Below are 21367 nucleotides of genomic sequence, written 5' to 3' on the forward strand. Positions count from 1 at the left end.
AACTACATCTGTTTTTGATCTTCAGATATTTTCATCTATGTATTTAGTCAAATATACCTATCTTCTGTGAACAAAGGCTGTAGTTAAGAACAAGGGCTTTAGAGTCACAAAAACCGGGATTTAAATCTACATCCTCTCCTGACTAAAGGACTGAGAGAAGGTAGTTTCATCTTTTTTAACCTTCAATTTTTTTCATTAGTGAAATGGAGATTATGATATCTACCTTACAAAATGTTGTGAATATTAGCTTAGATTATATGCAGATGATTGCTTATCCTTGGGCATTTTTAAAAATTTAAACTAAAACAGCAATGAGATACTACCTCTGTTATGAAATAATCAAAGCCGGAAAGGATGCAGGGAGATGGGTCCTGTCATATCAGGGCTAGCGAGGCTGGAAATTGTTACCATTGTTGGAGAAATAAATTTGACAGTTTAATCAAAAGCCTTAAAATTACTCACATCTGTTGATCCAGTAATTTCATGTCTAAGAAACAAAAAGATGACAAAGATGTTTATCGAAGCTTTTTTACAGTAATGAGATATTGGAAAGAACATAAATCAATGACATAACTCACACTCCAGGTACTGGATACTTGTTACTTGTTGATGACCCCACCGATGTATTTCCTATTGTGTGCAGTTGTAGGAAGGTAGTGCCGGCCCACCCAGAAACAAGGGGGGTAGAGCCTTTCTTCTCCCCATAACAGCCAAGCTAAGGCAGATTTGCCCAGTCACTGTCTCTATCCCAGCACTTTGAATTCTGAGTAAAGAATTCCTAGTTATAAATTATAAATCCTCTTCAATTTCCTGTGTGTGCATGTGTGTAATAATACACTTTTGCAAGTCTCACGGAGGTGTATCTAAGGATTCTTTTCAAAAAATCTTTTGGTTCTGTAAATAATTATCTCAATAATACAGAGGGAGGTTATTCATGTCATTTATTTCTGTCCTTATCTTTATTACATCCTTCCTTCTTGAAAGCAGAAGACATTAACCATGCACCCCTACCACCTCCCCACTGTCTTGGGAATTTTCTACATAAAGAGTTCTGTCTCCCAAAGTGGAACCCAGAAACTCACCTTCCCAACCTCCTGCAATTAGAATTCACACATCCAACCTAGACTCTGCCAATCAGACCCATCCATGTGAGACTTCTGCTCGAAAGAAAGCAGCATGAGGAGGCAAGCACCATCCCTGGCATGTGGAATCTCCATGCTGGCCAGGGTGACCTTAGGGGCCCTGGCATTGACAGCCAGTGTTCATGGTGCTTGGCGGTGGCAATGACTATAGAGGGATATTTCTACAGCTGTTTTGTGGTCGAGTTTGGTGTTATTCCTGGTGATGCAGACTTGAAAACTGACTCTATGGTCCTCCCAAAGAATCAGAGCATCTTTTTCCTTTAATAAGTGCATTTTCTGCTGAATCTAGCCAGTATGGGCTCTGTTGCTTTTAAGTAGGAACTCAGACTAACACATTGTTTCTTTGGGTTTGTTCTGCTGTCTTTGTTCTACCTTCTGGATTTAATATTAGCTTCTTTGTTATCAATTTTTCTTAATTTCTGATCACTGGTTTCAAAGCTATAAATTTCCCTTGAAGGAAGGCCTTAGCTGCACTTTGACATGATGTGTTTTCTGTGTCAGCAGCTCTTGATTTCCCTTGTGATTAGCTTTTTAACTCAATTGTTATTTCATAATTTGGGGGCTTTTTGATGGAGGAGGAGTGCTCCCAAATGTGTTTTTAGGCTGTTATTTTTATGTCCTTGTAATAAGCATCTAAATTTATTGCACTGTGATGAGTAAATGTAGTTCATATCATGTTAATTCTTTGGAATTTATTGAGATTTCCTTTGTAGCCTAGTACATGATCAATTTTTTTGAGCATTTCTTATGTGCTCAAAAAAATATGCCTAGTCTGTATTCATTACCACTGGTTTCCAAATTGAGTTCAGCTGACAGGCTACATCAGCCTCATATGAATCACTGTTTAAAAATAGAGTGCCCTAGACCTCACCCGAAACTACTGCATCTCAATCTCTGAGGTAAGGCTCTAGAATCTGTGTATAACCAGCACCACAGGGAACTCTAATGGCAATTTTAGGAGGCAATCTCCTTTACTCCTACCCCACTGGGCCCTCATGTTCAGACAGGATCAGACTTCAGACGTATAATTTCAGACAAATAGGATCCTAACATCTTAAAGAAAGAGATTTCACATCCTCTTATGCTAAGTTTTTCTGACATTCAAGGTCATCTATATTAGATTACTCTTCCTTATCTCCACCCTAAATGCCTCATGCTAATATATCAACCCACCACTGTCTATTTGACATGCATGGATGCATGCTCCTTCCTTCCTAAAGACTCAGATTCCATTTATGAATCCCATGAGACATGTAAGACCCTAAGACCGTGTGATTTAGAAGAGGTTAACTCCATTCCCCCCTTCACAGGAACATCCTGAGTAGCCCAAGTCAGCTCCACTGCACTTGCCTATGATTGGCATAGGTAATCTATAAGTGGCTTTTCCCTGGAGACTGTTGCTTGCCCAGGGAGAAGCATGGATCTAAACTGGCCCCAAAAAATAAAGACAGGAGAACCTTCATGCCACTGTTAAGGGATAGAATTTTTTTCTATTTATAACCTATTGGATATAAACAACAAAAGCACATACTTTCACTGACACTATCTTACAACCAGAACATAAATGAGTTCTAGGATGAAATGGATTCTGTAGCCATCAAAGTAGAAAATTAGAAAGAATTTGAGTCCTTGGTGATACCATCGAGCTGCTAACACAACCCACTCCAAAACTTGCCCAACTCCAAGACTTCCTGCTACGTGAGATAATGACTTAGCATTCCTGCCTCCATAAGCAAGGATTTCTGTTGCTTGCAGCCTAAAGCATCCTACCTGATACTCTTCGTTCTCTTTCACTGTGGGTTAAAAATTCAACAAGCCACTTTGGATTTGAGAGGTATGAATCTTTCACCTACTCAGACAACAACTAAAATCCCTCTTCAGCCTTCTCAAAACCTAATGCTTCTCGATCCTGTAAGCTTTCATCATAAGTGCCCTCCTTTGTCCCTTTAATCAGTCACAGTTCTCTTCTGTATCACGCAAGGTTCCAGGTCCTTCCCTAGGATGCTGAATTCCAGATGTGGATGCATTGTCTAGCACGGTTTGGATACTGCCAAACTTTATAAGAACTTCCTCCAATCTGTCGCATATGTATACTAATGCTATGGCCAGATTTCAGGGGCTACAGAGTTTAACAATAATGTGACTGTGTCTGAAACGGAAAAAGTCAACATATCTACAAATGGGTGCCACTTAAATTTGAGTGGCTCATGTGGAAATGGAGACAGTCAGGTGCTGTGGAAAGCATAGCAAGCTACTGTGGCTGTAACAGAATGGTGGGTATTTCAGGGGTGACTGCCTAGGAAAAGAAGAGCCCAAGAGTCAGACATGGTCACTGTGTATCAACACTCTCTCTTTCTGAACAACCAGAATCTAGAGTGGAGAAGGGCAATGGGGGAGGCTCCCTGGTCCTCTGATGTCCTTTGAATATCCCAAGGGCATTTCTTAGGGCCTTTGCATGTCCTGCTCCCTCTGCCTCTGACCTTCCCATAGCTAGTTCCTCTCCATTCTCAAGTCTTAGACCAGTGTCTTCCCAGAGACTGCGTATTTTTTGTAACTGCGTATTTTTTGTAACTGATTCACAAATGGAAAGGTTTCCTGTCTTGGATCTCTTCTGAGAGCGCTCCTGATCACCCCCAATGTCCATTTGTCTATCACATCACCCTCATTTACCATCATCATGGACTGACTTTCTTGTTTATGTACTGTCCGTCCTCATACCACTTCTCTCTATCTGAAAGCTTTTGCATATTTGCCTGTTGTCTATCCAATTCCCCAAATTTAAGCTTTGAAAGTGGAGACCTTGACTGTTTTCTCTGAATGCTTCCCCAGCACTTAGACCAGTGCCTGGCCAAGTAGGCGCTTAAAAAATATTTGTTGAACTAAGGAATTGGATGATAAAATGAGAACTCCTGGGCCTAAGGCAGCCCCAGCCTCCAAACGTGTTGTCAGCACCCCGTGTCTGTGTCCTCTGCTCCCTCCTGTACACTGGCCCCAGTGTCTTCCATTGTAAATGAGCTTCACCTAGAAACCAGAGAAGTGATGATGTGGCCATGCAAAGTTCAAAGTATGTATCCTTAATGCTCATAATCCCAGAGGGAAAAGAGAGTGAGCCTCTCTCTCATTGCCTTTACTAACAATCCCAGGGAAGGACTCTGTGTGACAGAGGATGACCCTGTACCTAGACTTGGCCAAGTACTGTGGCCAGAGGACAGGTAGGATAGACAGGCATAGATCACACGACTCTCTGCGTCTAGGGTGTCATAGCAGTGTGGCTACACTAGGACAACACTGAATGGGAGAAACTGAGTTCTCTCTAAGGATATGAAGATGCTCTCGCCAGTAGAAAGAAGAAATGTCAGGCAAACCAAAGAACCAAACATCTGCAAAATTCTCTAGATGTAGCAAGATATTTACATTTGTATCCTATCTTCCAGCATACTGCCCTCTTTCCAAATTCCCCATGATTAATGACAATGTCAAACTGCATTGGCCTTAGGGTTGACTTTCAATCTTCCAATGACTCCGCTTTTCTTAGTTCCAAAGAGCAAGGGTGACTTCTACCTCTTCCTCTTTAAAAGATTAATATGAAGATTAATAGGAGATTTGCCAAGTTGTTTATGTTTTCTAGAAAAGACAGTGAATAGCAAGTGAACGCTGTGCAGGTTATCACATAAAAAGAAAAATAAATTTAGAATCTTTAAAAATAAATTAAATTCTCAAAGTAATATTTAAAATTTTAAAAACTAGTTAATATTTATGATATTTTGTTACATAAGAAAAATAGGTTAAGGAAAGATGGAGAAAGAATCCTACTTTTGTAATGTGTTTATATTTATATGCAGAAAAACAAAAAATAAATCATGGCTTCATTATGACTCTCATGGACCAAGGCACTTATGCCTTCATGGGTCACTTCATCCCCAAAATATTAAAAATCACATATTTTCGAAGGTGTTACTATAAAGACAAATACATTAATCTTACTTTAAAAAAAAGAACTCATTTAAATGGCAGTCTTGAAGGTAACGAATGATGCATATGAACTCCTTGGCATTATTTGAGTAACCTTATTTCCTCCATTTTCATCAATTGCAATTCCACTTTTAACTCAAGGTATAAAAGTAAATTGCACTATGTCATTGTGCTAGGAAAGTTTTAAAACATTAGAAAAGTGAATGAAAACTTGAAGAAAAAGTGCAAATAATAAAGGCCAGAAGAAATGTTTTCAAGTGATGTTACCGACCTGCCAGCTCCAATTCTCACTTTGTAGAGACATCCAAAGTCTAGACATCAATCAGTTTTGGCCTCAAAATAATATCCTAGTTAGAAAGGATATTATTTCTTTCAGGAATCATTCAGGGTTCAGGATCATTCAGAATCATTCAGGGTTCAGGAATACATTATAATGAATTTGAGACACCCAAAATTGCTTATTATTTTTCCATTGCTATAAAATTACACATTCTGGTGTTAGAAAATAAAAACAAAATGAAACAAACAAAAAGAATAAATTTATTCTCCAGTCATGCTTACCTACTCTATACAGCTATATTCTTTCCCTTTTTATTAAATTCCTATTGCCATAAAATGCTTAACTCAACTGCATATTTTTTGTAACTGATTTACAAATGGAAAGGTTTCCTGTCTTGGATCTCTTCTGAGAGCGTTCCAACTGCAGAAAAGTTTTCCATAGGTAGAAACCACAAAACAAAAGAAGTTTATTAAATTCCTTTTTAGCCGAGCTCAGTAAGGCAGATTCCCTCAGCCCAACGCCAACATACACCCTTCCACCTACACCAAGCATCTTACCAGAGATGGGTGATGGATGCATAAACCTCCTTTCCAGATGGAAAATTCTCCTAAAGAGAATCTGCCACTCCTTGCCTCTTTCGCTTGCCCCTTTCTCTGACACCAGCACAGAGTGTCATTCTGCCCCCTCACTCAGACGGGCACAGCTGCCCACAGATTCTACAGAGTCGCCTGCCTCCCTCAGCCTCCATCCCCAAATCCTGTCTTCCCAACTGACCTGCTTAGCTTTCCACACCCATTTTGTTCCAAAACATGGGTTTCTGGAGGTTTTGTTTATATTTTCAGGTCCCCAAACAGCCTTCCCTTTCAAGGGAGAAAAAAAACTTTAGGAGCCCCCCTCCCCTTTTGCTAAATGAAAAACTGACATATGGTAACCGCTCACAGCTTCTCAGATGCTTGACATATTTTATAATAGGTCTAGAGACTTGAAGAGTAAATAGGTGAATCTCTGGCTCATCAAGCAAGTCAGTCTTTTTTATTTTTTATTTTTATTTATTTATTTATTTATTTTTTGAGACGGAGTCTCGCTCTGTTCCCCAGGCTGGAGTGCAGTGGTGGGATCTCGGATCACTACAACCTCCACCTCCCGGATTCAAGCGATTCTCCTGCCTCAGCCTCACCAGTAGCTGGGATTACAGGCGCGCGCCACCATGCTGGCTAATTTTTGTATTTTTAGTAGAGACAGGGTTTCACTATGTTGCCAGGCTGGTCTCGAACCCCTGACCTCGTGATCCGCCCGCCTCGGCCTCCCAAAGTGCCGGGATTACAGGCGTGAGCCACCGCGCCCGACCGGTCAGTCTTTTTTAAAGCCAAAAACTAGTCACAGCTGCAACACTGTTAGGATGCTGCTGCTGAAGGCCCCACCGGCATTCTCCCTCGCTAACGAAGAACCAACAAGGACCAAACGAAGGGGACGTTTGCTTCCCCCAAAAATGTATTACCCATCCAATTGAGAAAATTAAAGGTTGACTCTAGTCTGTGTCCATGTTGATAGGGAAAGTTATTGCGGTACTACAGTACCATAGAAGAGACGGCCAAGTTGAACGTAAAAACCCTTTGGCCACCAGCCTGGAGGTGAAACCCAAGCTACAAAAGCCAGTAATTAAAAGAAGAGTGAAAATGATCTGAGATAAAAGCTATTTTGTGCGGATCGTTCTAAGAGTAAGAGTTTATGTGAATGGTTTATTTAAATGGTTATAAAACTGCAAAGGTGTTTATATATGTAAAATATGCATATTGGAGGAAGTCGGCCGGTAGCTTCACCCTCCTGCGGGAAAATGCAAAGTCCATTACCAATAGTCGGTCTACCGCAGAGAAGTCTGCAAATCCCAGGGGCCTGGAACTCTAAAAAGGCCATTCAAGCCTCAGGTGGACTCCACGTTTCTCCATTTCCCTGCCCTTCCGCTTTTCTTTCCTTAACAAGCTTCTTAGAACATTTGCATTTGATGAAGTTCAAGAGGTCACTTCCCCTCCCTCTCCGCCCTCCTAGCTCGGCAGAGCGGCCGCGTCCGGACCCCTTTCTGAAGACCGTCCAAGCCCGCGGTGCCCGGCGGCGGCTGCGCTGCCTGAGGTTTCGCGCCTCGCGCCCGGCGGCCGCCGCGCCGCTGCTGCCGGGGCCGGTGGCGCCCACGGTGAGGTCAGCCTGCCCTTCCCTGCCCTGTGCCGCCTCGCGAGTCCTGGAGAGGCCCGCGCCGGCCTCGAAGAAAAGACGACCGCCGAAACGCGACCGCTTATCGCCTGCTTTTTCCAAGCAAAATTTGGAGACGAGTCCCACCCGGGGACGAACCCGGCTAAGGGTCAGACATGGAAGAGAAGACGCTACAACAGAAAGCAGGTCCCTGCTCTCCACCTCCAGCTTCTAGACGCCGCCCTCGGTGACACCCCTCGCGGAGGGCGTTCTCCCACACCGGGGTCGCCACTGCGCCCAGCTGCAGAAAGCACTCCGCACCCCCAGCAATTCGGGGCATGGAGCCGGCGGGGGTGGCGCGGCCGGGGCCTGGAGAAGCAGCGCTGAGTCCGACACCGCCCACCAGGCCCCTCTTGGAGAACTAGACAGGCGACAGCACGCAGGACCCCGGCTGCGGCCAGCGCCTCGGCAGCCACGCGCTCCAGCCCGCGTGCACCTGCTTCGCTCCCGGCTTAAGCCGGCGGCTCCGGGGTCCTGCCCCGACTTTTCGTACTTTCTCCCTGCTCCGTGCCTAACTCAATTCTTAACCAAATCCTAAAAGTACAGGAGTTTGGTTGGGGCTGGGACAGGCGCAGGGACCCAATTCTCCCCAAGCTGTGCGGGCCGCGGCCGAAACGACCCTGGGGAAAGCCGTAGGGCCGCGCCGGCCCACGCAGGACCGAGTTCAGAGGACTCTGCATAGTCAGTTTCGGGGCCGACGTTTACAGAGCGCTTCCCACGTGCCGCACGCGGTTCTAAGAGCTTGGCTTGTATTAATTCGTTTAATCCTCCCAGCTACACTGTTAGGCATTATAATGATCCCAATCGTAGAAATCACAAAACCGAGGTGCAGAAACAAAGTAACTTGTTCCAGATCACGTAGGTGGTAAGTGCAGGGTATTCTGGAGCAGGATGGAGGGTGGAAAGCACAGAAAAAAAATTAATTGGGAAAAGCGTTGACGACCTTAGTATTTCATACTGCAGGTTCCATTTTCAGAGCCAGGCTGCGAGCCTACAGGGTAGAGTAGGGGTGCCGGGCGGCGGCCCCTGATGTCCTGGCGTACTTGGAGGGAAGACAGTCGCCGGCCGCCGGGCTCCTGCGACGCTGTGGCGCGCGTGGAAGGTGAGGGTCCTCCGCTGTCCCGCCGCCTCCCACAGGGCGGTCCAGAGCCTGCTTCTCTTGCAAAGGGGACATAGGATGGAGAGAAGGAAAGTCCCGCCTGAAACAAGCAAAGGCGGTGGCGGCTTTGCGGTCAGCCACGTCCGCTAGGAACCCGCGAGGCGCCCTTGCGAGCTGCGCAGTCGAGTTTTCTTTCCACTGCACTTTCACGTTCTGCCGGATGGGATTTCGGGGGCAGAAGACTCCTCGAATGCAGACCAGCTGTCTGTGGCTGGACCCTCAGTGCTGAAAAAGAATCTGATATACCTGGAGGAACCAACCTCGAGGTCCAACCAAGGGAAACATGCCCTCTCCTTCTCCCTCTCCCAGAGTTCCCTCCTTGCAGTGGAGCCCTAGAGACCCAACCCACAGCCCGAAAACACCCGGAGACCAGGGACCCCGGTCCTCATAGGCAGGGTTACACTTGTAGACAATGGACCCATATTTTCCTCATTAAAGACAAACCCAAATCCTCCTATGAGAGATTACCCAGGGAATGGGAGATCCCAAGTACTGTGAAACTTAGAGGGTGCCTTAAAACTAAAGTGTTTTTATTGGATTGAACAAAAAATAACTATAAATGTGTGTATGTCAGAATGTTAATACCTTTTTATAACCGTTATTTCACCTTCATAATAACTGTGGGAGGGGGCATCATTTTTTCTTATTTTTATTTTCCTGATCCCCATTTTACCGTAAAACAGAAACAAGCCCAGAAACATTACTAAGTGACTTAAGGTAATCAGGAGCAGGTGCACTTCTCAGACTGTAAACTCAGCAGGTGCACCACTCATCTGCGCAGGGTGGCGTTGGGGGTGAGGGAAATGCTAAGAGCACAACATGAATTGTTGGGGGAGCAAAAACATCAAATAAATCAATAAACAACTATTTGTGAAATACGTGTAGAGAGTCCTGGGGGCAGGGGGCTGGATATAAAGCCAAACTTATCTCCTATGCTCCGTGGTCCACTCCCCATGACTCCTTCACCCCTCCAGCCTAGTCTGAAATTCTCCCTCAGGCACTTTCAGATGATATGAAAAATGCTTCCACAGCTAGCCACTGTCAGGAAAAAAATGATTTGGAAACTGCTGTACAGTGCACAATGTACAATGCATACCTGCAGTACACAGTGGACAATGCATACCTGCAGATATTTTCAAAGGACACGTGCTCCTGTGATACATTATGTTGTCGGGCATATATGGAAGGCATCCTGGGATTAACTCTGGTGACTGAAGGAAACAGCACTCCTTTTCACAGTTTACAGCCACTGCGTGCACCCGGCCTGCAGTGAGAGTGGGGGAGGGAACATTTGCCAGCCTTTCTGGAGATCCAGCAGCCAGAAGAAAGCCAAGAAACTCAGAGCTGAAAGTCACCTGGGGAAATGGAGAGTTCTGTTTGTAAAATACACATCCAGAACAATGTCCCAGCCCTATGTCGAAATTCCTCATGGGAAGGTGTGCGTGTATACGCCAAAATGTAATCTTAGGTATGAGAGCTAGAACCGGAGATGTGGAGAGGAGTTACACAGTGCACTTTTAAAACATGATGTCTAGATCTCCTCTAAAATATTTCAGCAAGAAATGAAAACAGAAAGATGAATGAAGCAAGTGTGGCAAAACCTTGATAATTGTTACATGTAGGTGGTGAGCTTATGAGAGCGTATACTCGCTCCACGTTGGTATACTATGAAACTTTTTTCATAATAACAAATATAAAAAGATCCTGCAGCCCCGGCTGAGCCACCCCTATCCACCTGGTGCCTCCCCTTTGTATCAAGCCGGCCCCACAACGACCCCTCAGGCTCCTTCCTGTCTTGCGGACTTCTACCAGGACGAGGTTAGACAGCTGCATGGGTTTTCTTAAGAAGCTAAAAGAAATGAGAAATCACAATTTTTAAAAATCGTTGTCTTTCTGTCACTGCAGCCACCGAAGACGAGGTACTTCCTCAGGGACAGAACGCTGACGCCGCGCAGAGCCAGCCGAATCCAGCTTCTCCAGGGGCGGGTGGGTGGGATGATCTGTTGATTTGCTTGTTTTCCACCAAACCGCTGGACACCTCCAGGAGCTGCAGGACAACTTACAAATGCAGACCCAGAGCCCCTGCCCCTTGCTTCAGAGAACCAAATAACAGAACTGAACGATCGTTTCTTCAGCAAAGCCTAAAGACGCTTGTGTCCCGCGGAGAGGTGCCCACACGTGACTCGCCTGCCCCCTCTTCCTGGGGGTCCGGGTAGGGTGGGGCAGGTAAGCAGGACGTGCCCGAAGCGGGCCAGCCGAGTGCGAGACAGGCGACATTGCAGGAATCTGTCCGCCTGCGGGTCACGCACCGGCCGGCCCCGCGCCGGGGCTGGGGCCTCGGCTGCAGGGGTTGCGGGGGCCACGGGTCGCGGGCGTCGGGAGCCGCGAGCAGGTGACGGCCGCGCCGGGCAGCCCCGCGGGCCGCGATTCCCGAGAGCCTGGCGCCACCCCGCGGAAGCGAGAGGAACTGCGGCTTCTTCCCGCTCCCGCGCGGAGGGGAGAGGGAGGCGCAGTCCGGGCCGCAAAATCCCAGGGCTCTGGCGGGAGAGAAGGTGACTTGCCTGTGACGACTCCAAGAGGCCAGGCCCGGCCTTCGCAGCTCACCCACGAGGACACCGTAACCAAGCCACCAAAGCACTCTGGCCAGGCCGAGACCCCTTTCCCCCTGGGCCCCGAGAGAAAAAAGCACTTTCTCCTAAAACACAAACTCCCCGCGCAGGGGCCCGGGGATGCCGGGCACGGGGCAGGGTGTGCGGCGGCCGTGCGGGCGCGGGCGCGGGCGAGAGTCACGTGGAGGCAGGCGGAGAGGGCGAGGGGGCCCCGTAAATCATCCTGAGGGATTTTTGGCCCGAGTCCCTGTTTCCGAAAGGTTGCGGGACGGCTTTGACGTTGATTATATAGCTGTTCTCTTTTCAAGTGCGCGCCCCTCCCCACCGCAGCCCGTCTGGTGTGCGAGGATTGTGTTTGAAAGGGAGGAAGCATTCTTGAAGTGGTGGGTGATGGATTGTCTAAACCCTTCTGGGACGTTCTGGGCGGGGGTTTTCGAGGCAGCTCATCAATAAAGACCCCCCTGGAGAAAAGGAGCGGCTGGAGACCAGCCCCCGCCGCGCAGCCCCGAGGCCCCAGGCCTGGAACACAATCCTCGTGTGGGGCACAGGGCGTGAGGGGAGGATGAGCTGCCCCTGGGCAGATGGAGATTTCTCCTTGCCTGGGCCCTTTGACCCTCAAAGCCTTGCAGACTGGCCGCGTGGGTGCCATGGGATTTCTTGGGGAAGGAGGGCAGCAGAAAGGCCCGTGGGCTCTCAGCGCCTTGGCGTCAGAGGAGCAGGAAGGGGAGTGGAGGTGCGGACACGCCTCCAGCCACCGTGCTCCCCTAGGAGGATTGCACTTCAGCCCCTGTAGAACCCTACATCTCAACCACCCTCGTGCATGTGGTTTACCTTGGCATAGATTTCCAAGCCGCTACAGAAAACCTGTCCACCTCCCCCAAGTTGGAGGAGGGAGTTGGGAGGCAGGGGTGGTGGTCAGGGCTACCTGGCTCAAGCCGTCCCCAGGTCTGACGGGCGGAGAGCCTCGAGGGCCACGCCCCAGGCCAGTGGTGTCCTCTGAGGTCGCAAAGCCGACTGGCTTCTGGAGGAGCAGCAGCCTCGGCCTCGGCCAAGACGCAGTTGGGGCCGTCTCTGCTCCAAACTTGAGCTACTCTGGGTCCCCAGGAGGAGGAGGCTGCCCTGGGGTCAGAAGCTCCGACGGAAATGAAGGGGAGGGGGCGTAGGTTCCCTGACACAGTTCGGCCTGGAGAGGCAGCCTTGGGGCCCAAACTCATCAAGGGCGCGCCCGGAGCTTCCCCGGCCTCTTCTGGCCCATCGCGAACGAGCTCCCCTCCCCGCTTGGGTCGGCCTCGGGCGCCTTTCGCCTTCCCAGGCCGCCGGGGTTCCGCGGAGGGGTTGTCTCCCTCCCTCCCGCCGCCGCAGCCCGCCCGAAGGTCAGGCCGCATCCGGGGCCCGGGGCCTTTGGCCAGGCTGCGGGGAGGGGTGGGGTTGGGGGGCTCCCCAAAGCGGCTTCTCGGAGGCGGCGTCTGGGCGCCCTGAGGTCCCTAGTCGGCCTCTGGGCGCCGAGCACGTTTTATTTATCCCCACAGAGGATGCTGGAGGACAAAAGAAATATTTGGACGTCAGAGCTGATTTATATTTTTGGAAGAGCTACGTTTCCTTTTCTGAAGAGAAGCGAGCGCGCCCCATATCCTGAGCTCGGCGGGGAGGACGAGAGGGGAGTTTTGATGCGCCAGGAAGTTCATCTATCGCCCAGGCGCTCAGGACCCGGCGCCCCGCCGAGTTCGCCGCCCTCGGAAATATTTATTTATTTGGGGGAAGGGAGGGCAGCGGGGAGGAGACCGGCCAGACGGGAGAAGAAAGCCCTGCCCGGGCTGGGTTGGGACCTCCAGGGCGCTTCCCCGCGCGGCCGCAGCCGGCCAGCCTCTGGTCTCGGTTGGAGGGCATCGGAGGCGCGGCCTGGCGACCTCCGGGCGCCTTTGGTTGGTGTCTTCCGTAGTCCTCGGCGCGCACCCTCCCGCGTGCAATGCCCGGTGTGACCTCTTCGGGCCCCGCGGGCGCCTCCTGGGTGGGCCCCGCGGCCCCGCCAACCCTGCCCAGCGTGTGCGCGCGGCCTAGCCATCTTTCTCCCCAGCCTGGGAAGGCGGGCGGGAGGAGGGGATCCGAGGCCTGGGGCTGCGAAGCAAAAGGCACGCGGACCCCTAAACGACCCCCGAGCGTTGCCACAGCCGGGAGGGCGGAGGGAAGGTGTGCAGAGCTCGGGGGTCTCCCAGGACGCAGTTTGGCTCCTACTGGTTTCCAAGGCATCTGCAAGCTCTGTCCTGCGACCTAAAGCATGGGGACGTCCCTTCCAACAGCATCAGTGGGCGAAAAGTTACATGCTGAGGGCCACTGGCACCCACACTTGCTTCCAGGAATACTTGTGGTACAGGCTTCCCAACTTATTTTCTTTAGCCGATGGGTGCCCCCCCTTCTTCCCCCGTTGGGAGACCCAGACCGACTCTGTTCCAACCTAAGCCCCTTCTCTCTGCCTTTTAGACAAAGCGGGCCGTCTCTGCTCTCCACCCACTCCCCCCAACCCCGCAACTCCTAAACGCAACGGGCTGTAGGCGAAGTCGAAGAGGTGCTCCGCCTGGTACTGCCGCCTCCGCACTGGGATCAGGGCCTGCAGGCCGCTGGGCTGGCTCCTGGGATCATCCCAAAGTTTTGGTCTCGCAACCAAGGGGACCCGCGCCCGGCAATTTGGAAAGTGCGGAAATGGGGTGAGGCCGGTCTTCACTTGAGGGTCGCGTAGATTGGACCCTTTTTTCCCCCTTCCAAGCACCCTCAGACCTGGCCAGTGGGTCATCGAGTCGTGCCCACCGCCGAGGCCAGGAGATCTGGGGCTACTGGGGGATCTCTCAGGAAGGTGGCTATAAAAAGAGCCCTGACCGGGACATAAGCCTTTGGAGAGCGGAAGACTCTATCCAAATAAACATTGGGAACTGGGTGGCTGGTGTTCAGACCCGGAGGTCTGGGGGTTTCTGGACCGAGCAAGGAGAGCAGACTCCAGGAGAGGTGTAAAATTCCCACTCCTGGCCACCTTGTTTTCTCCAATCCCTGCCTCTGCGCGTCCTCCTATTGCTGTTCCCGTCCGCATTTTCTGTTGTTATTCGAAGTTTCTAAAGAGGCCTCTGCAGCGTGCAGGCTGGTGCTCTTCCAGCATTTCCTCAATCACGCTGACACCCCCAGGCCCCAGCACTGAGTTCTCACCGTCCACATTTAGAAAGGCCTCGCAGGAGTTCGATAATCCTCTACACGACTTAACTTTGCGCCTAAATACAGAGCGAAAACAGGGGTCAGTCTCATTTTGAATGGGGAAGAGGCTTCCCTCCGCCCGGGCCCAGGCGGAAGGAAGGGAGGGGTGCCGCAGGCGCGAACTGCCGGGAGGAGACGTCTTAGATGGCCGCAAACAGCACGGTGCGGATGCGTCTCTCCTGTCGGTAACTGGTTTAGTCTAAGCCATTTCATGTAAAACCCACGAAGCAGAGGAAGCATGCTAAGAACACAAAATTTAAACCGCAATAATGAGGAGATTTCCTAGAATAAAACGCCGATTACAGAACAAAATCGGAGAAACCCAAGCTTGTTGAAGTTTACATTCCCTTGCGCTGGGGCAGGGGTGGGACCTAAAGGGTTGGAGGGGAAAGGAACCCGCAGCCCAGACGGGACAGTCAACCAAAGGGGGATGGAGAGAGGACCCATCGCGGCGGAGGCTGCATAGTTTTGGTTAACCAAGGACTGCCTGGGCTGATCTAGACTCATTTATATGAACCACACCTTCCCTTCCCGTAAGAAAAAAAAATTTCAAGATTCGTGTTATTTATAGGGAGTGAAAGTGAGTGAAGAGCTCACCCCCATAAGAAGGAACCCCAGTAGGGGGGTGGGGGAGCCATCCTAAGCAAGGCTCTGTTTCAGAGACAAACACAACTTTCCTTTTAAACCCTGTCTGCTAACCAGAAATTAAGGTATTCCTTCCAGGGATACAGAAATTGACATAATTTGCTATCACATACATTCTTACTCAAGAGATTTGTATATATCAGTGATTAAAACAAAGCTCAGAGAGGCTTTGCTGTAATGCAGTAGAAGGAACACTGACTTTGGAATTCCAGGCCCAGGCTGCTGGCCAGCTTTGTCACTTGCCCCGGCGTGACTTGTAGCCAGTCACCCAGTCTCTGAGCCTCAGTTTCCTCGCCTCAAAAGGAGGATGATGATACCTGGGCCACCTGGTGGGTGACAAGATGGTATCTGCAAGGTCTGTAACAAACAGATGCAGGGTTTAGTAATTGTAGACGTGGTGGTCTATGCCATGAGAATCGTTTTCAGAGGCAGAAGTGGGGTATCCAAGAAAGAGTTTTGGAGAGGAGCCTTCCTGCTGATATAACTTAAGAAGGCCCCCATGCTGCTTATCTTGCTGGAGTTCAGGGTCTACAGGGGCAGTATGCAGACCCCTGCAGAGAGGGAAGGCTTCCAGTCAGCTGACCACCTCCTGGCCCTAACTGCTCTCCAATGTCCACTGCCTTTCCATGGCCTGGCCGGCTCTCATAACACTCACCACACTCTAAGTGGGATTTCTTGCAAGTTTAGAGTTTAGGTAAAATGGATACTGCTGTTGCTTGGATGGAGAAAGGAGCCTTTTTTAAAAATCCCTCATAATTTAACCAGCTGAATTGGTAGAAGCTAAAAGAATTTGGGGGTTTTTTGCTTGTTTCCTTGTTTGTTTTAATGAGTACCTGTGGACTTCCTAAAATCTCAGGCAAATTAGAAGTATTTTTCTGGAAACTGGCTCCATAGCTTCCATCCTATTCTCAGAGGATGACCCCATAACCCCAAAACTGGGAGCTACTAGTATAGAAGGTTATCACTTGTCCTGCCTGGATTTTAGGGTTAGTGCCTTTTATTCTTCAGTCTCCAGGTCCTAAAACCTTTTAAGGCCTGCTCTTAAAAAGTTGGATCTGTACTTCCTGAGATCCAAATACATATAATTTTCAGGCACAGAGAATCAGAGAGAGTCCATGGCTAAGTGACAAAGAGTGCTGAATGTTTCCAAAGCCCATTGCCCACCACCCCCACCTACAAATGAGATAATTGTCCTTTTCCCCCACAAGCTTCTCCCCTGGGCTCTTTCCATTTAAAGCATGCACACACACACACACACACACACACACACACACACTCTGAACTCTATGTCAGTAGAGCTCCTTTAAGATCCTATCTGTCCTCCCCACTCCAGCTTCTATTTTATGAAAATAATTATATTTTAGGCACTTAGAGCATTGGTTTAGTGAACACATTATATCATTATATTTACTTTTGTATTTAGTTACGTATTTTTAAGTTACTCCACATAAAATGACAAATGAGGGCAAGAGAAAAAAATACCATGAAATATATGGGGACCCACCCCCAAAAAACGCTCAGCAGTCAGTCAGAAATTCTTAGAAAGTGGAAACAACTGCATAGCCCTACCCCAACCCAATCAAAACATCCCACCCGGAAAAGAGCGACTTGTTTCTTTTTTCTATTGGAAATGAGCGGTAAACTGAGTTCGGTTTGGCGGTGTTTTCTTAGCTGACTCTCGGCTACAATCAAGCCATTTTCGGACACATTCCCATGTAGGTACCAGGGGTGCTCTGGAGGAAGCTGTCGACGCCTGTTCAGCTAATTTAGGTTTTCTTTGTCTAATTACTGTGGAGCTTAGGGAGAAGGAGCCGGCTCAGGGCAGTAAACTGACACTCGGTCTCTGTGTGTGGTATCCAGGCAGGATTTGATGGAAAAAGCCTGCTTCCACTCAACCTCAGGTCACTGTCTGGGGCCAGCCCCGGCCCACCCCCCTCCCACATACCCCTCCCCTCCCCACCCGCCCTCTCTGCATCTATAGCCCCACCAGCACACTCAGCCAGGAGCAGTCTCCCGGCACTCCAGGGGTACACAGGGCTCCTGCCGCCCCAAGGGGCCTGCCTCGGCTGTGCGGCTGAAAGCTGAAGGCTCTTTGCCTGGTGTCTCCCTCCTGATTACTGCACAACCTCCCTTTCTCCTGTCTCCTGCAACTCCCCAGGCTCCCCAGCAGGCACACCCGTGCACCTCGGTCCTTTCAGCCTAGACGCAGCGGGGTGCCCAGCTCTGCCTCCCGTTTGGTCCGCTGGTCTGCAGCACCTTCTTTCTGGGCCTCCACCTTCAGCCCTTGGGAGGCCCCGCCAGCTCCGGCCTCCTGCTCTCCTCCTCCCTCTCCCAGCTCCTATCCCTGGTCGGACTACATTTCCCTGCACGTGTAATCCAATAACTAACTGTCGGGTCTCATTGGAAATGATTGCTCCCGAGGGCACATCTCTCTCAAAGCCTCACTCTTACTTAGGGAGGAATTAGCCACAACTGGGGAGAAGTGTTCTCGGACAGGAGTTAGCTGAGACCTGGCACAGTTTTGGGTGGGCAATGTTAAGACGGAGGATGTAAACCTAGTGACAGCTGCACACCCCTTCAGGACTGAATATAAATATAGCCATCTCGCTTATCTCAGGGTCTTTCTTTTTCTCTTTCTTTCTTTTCTTCCTTCCTTTTTCTTTTGCATTTTTTTTCTTACAAAACACTAACTGGGGCGTGGGGGTGGGGGGAAGAAGTGGAAGCAAATGCAACCATGAGTCCCATGAGATCCAGGTTTCCAGAGTCTTTGAAACTTGGCCTAAGTTTCTCAGTCTAAATCCCTCTGCTCAAAGTTCCGAAAACGTCCACGATCGCCAGCGGCCCGCAACCCTGCGGCGCCCCCCAGTCGCCCTAACAATTGTCGGGGAGCCTGCAGGCCCTGCCAGAGAGAGAGAGGATTGGCACGTTACCTTTGGGCGTCTGGCACCCCGGCGTGTGGCTGAGGGCGGCAAAGTCTAAACGAAGTTGACAGATGGAGTCAGTATCGGCCCCGGGGAGGGCGGCCAGGGAGGCTCCGAGCAGCCGCACCCGCAGCAGCACCACTCGGCCGGGCCGGCCAGGAGGAGGAAGGGGGGCGGAGGGGCGGGGCGGGGTCCACTCCGCGGGGGGCGGCAGGGTCCTGGGATGGGGAGCGGGGGTTGCTGTAGGGGGCAAACAGAAAGAATATTTCATGAAGTCAGAGGTGGTCGAGTTTTGCTAGGGGTGGGGGTCGTCCCCCTAGCAAAACGGGAGTGAGTCTGTGATCCCTCAGTTCGCAAGAGGGTGGGTGAGGGAAAGGGGAAGAGGCCGAGAGAGGAATGAAAAGAGCGAGGAGACCCTGGGGAGCGGGGAGCGAGATAAGGGAGGGAGGCGGCCGCCAGGTCGGGAGGGGGAGGAGTGAGCGCAGCGGCCCGAGCGCGCCCTCCCCGCGGCGGCGCGGAGCGAGGAGGGGGCAGGGCGGGGTGGGGGGGGAGGGAGGGAGGGAGCGAGGAGGGCGGCCGGGGAGGGCGAGGGAGGGAGGAAGTCCGAGAGACAGAGCGAGGAGCGCTCCTGAAGGGAGACGTCGGGCTCGTCCCCGGGGTCCAGGCCGCGGTCCCACTCGCGGGCGCAGTTGCCCGGCGCCGGCCGCTCGGCCCCGCGGCCTGGGAGGCCGTTGCGCAAGGCAGGGCCCGCGGCTCGGGGAGTGATGCGCCGGGCGTTGCCTCCCGCCCGCCGCCGCCGCCGCCGCCAGAAGCCCCAGAGGAGCTGAGGGAGGCGACGCCGAAGCGCTGGCCCGGAGTGGCCACGGCTGCAGCCCGGGCGGCGGGCTAGGGCGCTCGCCGGGCTTCTGGGCCGACCCCGCTCCGGCGCCTCCGCTCCCCGCCCGGGGCCCGCCCTCGCGGCCCGGCCTCGCTCCCGGGTCCCAGATGACCACCGAGGGCGGGCCGCCGCCGCCCCCGCCGCGCCCGCCGCCGGCCCCGCTCCGCCGCGCGTGCAGCCCGGTCCCCGGCGCGCTCCAGGCCGCCCTGATGAGCCCGCCGCCCGCCGCCGCCGCCGCCGCCCTGGAGACCACCTCCTCCTCCTCCTCGTCGTCGTCCTCCGCCTCCTGCGCCTCGTCCTCGTCCTCCTCCAATTCGGCCAGCGCCCCCTCGGCCGCCTGCAAGAGTGCGGGCGGCGGCGGCGGCGGCGGCGCGGGCGCCGGGAGCGGGGGCGCCAAGAAGGCGAGCTCGGGGCTGCGGCGGCCCGAGAAGCCGCCCTACTCGTACATCGCGCTCATCGTCATGGCCATCCAGAGCTCGCCCAGCAAGCGCCTGACGCTCAGCGAGATCTACCAGTTCCTGCAGGCGCGCTTCCCCTTCTTCCGCGGCGCCTACCAGGGCTGGAAGAACTCCGTGCGCCACAATCTCTCGCTCAACGAGTGCTTCATCAAGCTGCCTAAGGGCCTCGGGCGGCCCGGCAAGGGCCACTACTGGACCATCGACCCGGCCAGCGAGTTCATGTTCGAGGAGGGCTCGTTCCGCCGCCGGCCGCGCGGCTTCAGGCGGAAGTGCCAGGCGCTCAAGCCCATGTACCACCGCGTGGTGAGCGGCTTGGGCTTCGGGGCCTCGCTGCTGCCCCAGGGCTTCGACTTCCAGGCGCCCCCGTCGGCGCCGCTCGGCTGCCACAGCCAGGGCGGCTACGGCGGCCTCGACATGATGCCCGCGGGCTACGACGCCGGCGCGGGCGCCCCAAGCCACGCGCACCCTCACCACCACCACCACCACCACGTCCCGCACATGTCGCCCAACCCGGGTTCCACCTACATGGCCAGCTGCCCGGTGCCCGCGGGACCCGGGGGCGTCGGTGCGGCGGGGGGCGGCGGGGGCGGCGGAGACTACGGGCCAGACAGCAGCAGCAGCCCGGTACCCTCGTCCCCGGCCATGGCGAGCGCCATCGAATGCCACTCGCCCTACACGAGCCCTGCGGCGCACTGGAGCTCGCCTGGCGCCTCGCCTTACCTCAAGCAGCCGCCCGCCCTGACGCCGAGCAGCAACCCCGCCGCCTCTGCAGGCCTGCACTCCAGCATGTCCTCCTACTCGCTGGAGCAGAGCTACTTGCACCAGAACGCTCGCGAGGACCTCTCAGGTAACGCAGCACGCTCCAGCGCAGCTAGCTGGGCGCATCGCTTCTAGGCCTCCAGGGCTGGCGGCTACTGCCACTCCCACAAACAGGGACCCCGAAGCTAGGAGGTCTGAGGGCACTGGGAAAAGCAGATGCTGGGGAAAGCCGGCATCTTATTCGTGGGAGCAGGGATCAGGGTCTTACTGTCCTCCCAGTGTCCCTGGCCAGCAGCTGAAGCTTCAGAATTGTCTGGCTGCTGTGAGCGTGGTGTGAAGTCCCCTGCCTTCCTGGACTCTATGGGGATCCCTATGCAGGGGACTGCAGGTCTCCCGTTCAGAGTCTGACTTAGCTTTGAGAGAAGGCATGTGGCCTTGGGGAAACTTGGTCAGGAAGTTCTGTCTAGTTCCTTTTGTCCCTTTTTTCCTTGAGTTCATTTTGCTGTACTTTTGTCCCAAAGTAAATGTCAGAATCAGATATGTTCTGTATGTTGGGGTGTCTGTAGGGAGATGTTTGCAGCTGGGCAAGTGTTAAGAGGAGGGGGTGGGAGGGACAGAGCTGGCTCCCAGGATCTTTCACTAAAGGGACATTTGCCAGTGGAGGGGGTCACCAAACTGTTGAAGACTCCTCCCCTTCCCTGCCTCCCCCCCCCCCCTCGCTACAATGGACCCACATTGATGATACAGGTCCTGGGTGGCAGGACCTGAAGGACCCTGCTAGGACTCCCCTGAGAAATGCGCCTGCCCTGTGGTTGCCACTTGTAGTGTGGCTGGTTTACATTATGTTGGTTGCAGATTATGAAAATGGATTGACTTGCTGAAGGCGGTGAAAGGTGGGAGGGGATGGTGGGAATGGAAGAGGGAATTTGAATATTTGACCAGGTTCATCTGAAGAATAGAGATAAACGCTTACATTAACCCATCCCTCCGAGCACCTAGGGCTGCGGATTAAAATCCCATGGGCCTGCCAGTCAAAGGCAAGGCCCCAAGCTGCTCTCTCACAC

General features: G+C 52.3%; 1 protein-coding gene and 1 pseudogene across 2 annotated transcripts in view; one reads left to right on the top strand and one right to left on the bottom strand.

The window, feature by feature from the left end:
• Positions 1-21367, top strand: part of FOXF2 (forkhead box F2) — a 177161-nt gene that overhangs the window by 152287 nt on the left and 3507 nt on the right. Inside the window, exon 2 of one of the 2 annotated variants that reach the window (XM_063665724.1) lies at positions 18848-20391. In XM_063665724.1, coding sequence (XP_063521794.1) covers positions 19194-20391 — 1198 coding nt within the window. In that variant the 5' untranslated portion in view covers positions 18848-19193. Of the gene's footprint in view, positions 1-18809; positions 20392-21367 lie in introns of those variants that run through there. The other variant, XM_054493244.2, reaches the window with a different exon arrangement.
• Positions 8509-18831, bottom strand: LOC134739677 (uncharacterized; annotated as a pseudogene).

The sequence above is a fragment of the Pongo pygmaeus genome, chromosome 5 (assembly GCF_028885625.2).
Source record: "Pongo pygmaeus isolate AG05252 chromosome 5, NHGRI_mPonPyg2-v2.0_pri, whole genome shotgun sequence".
In the NCBI taxonomy this organism is placed as follows: domain Eukaryota; kingdom Metazoa; phylum Chordata; class Mammalia; order Primates; family Hominidae; genus Pongo; species Pongo pygmaeus.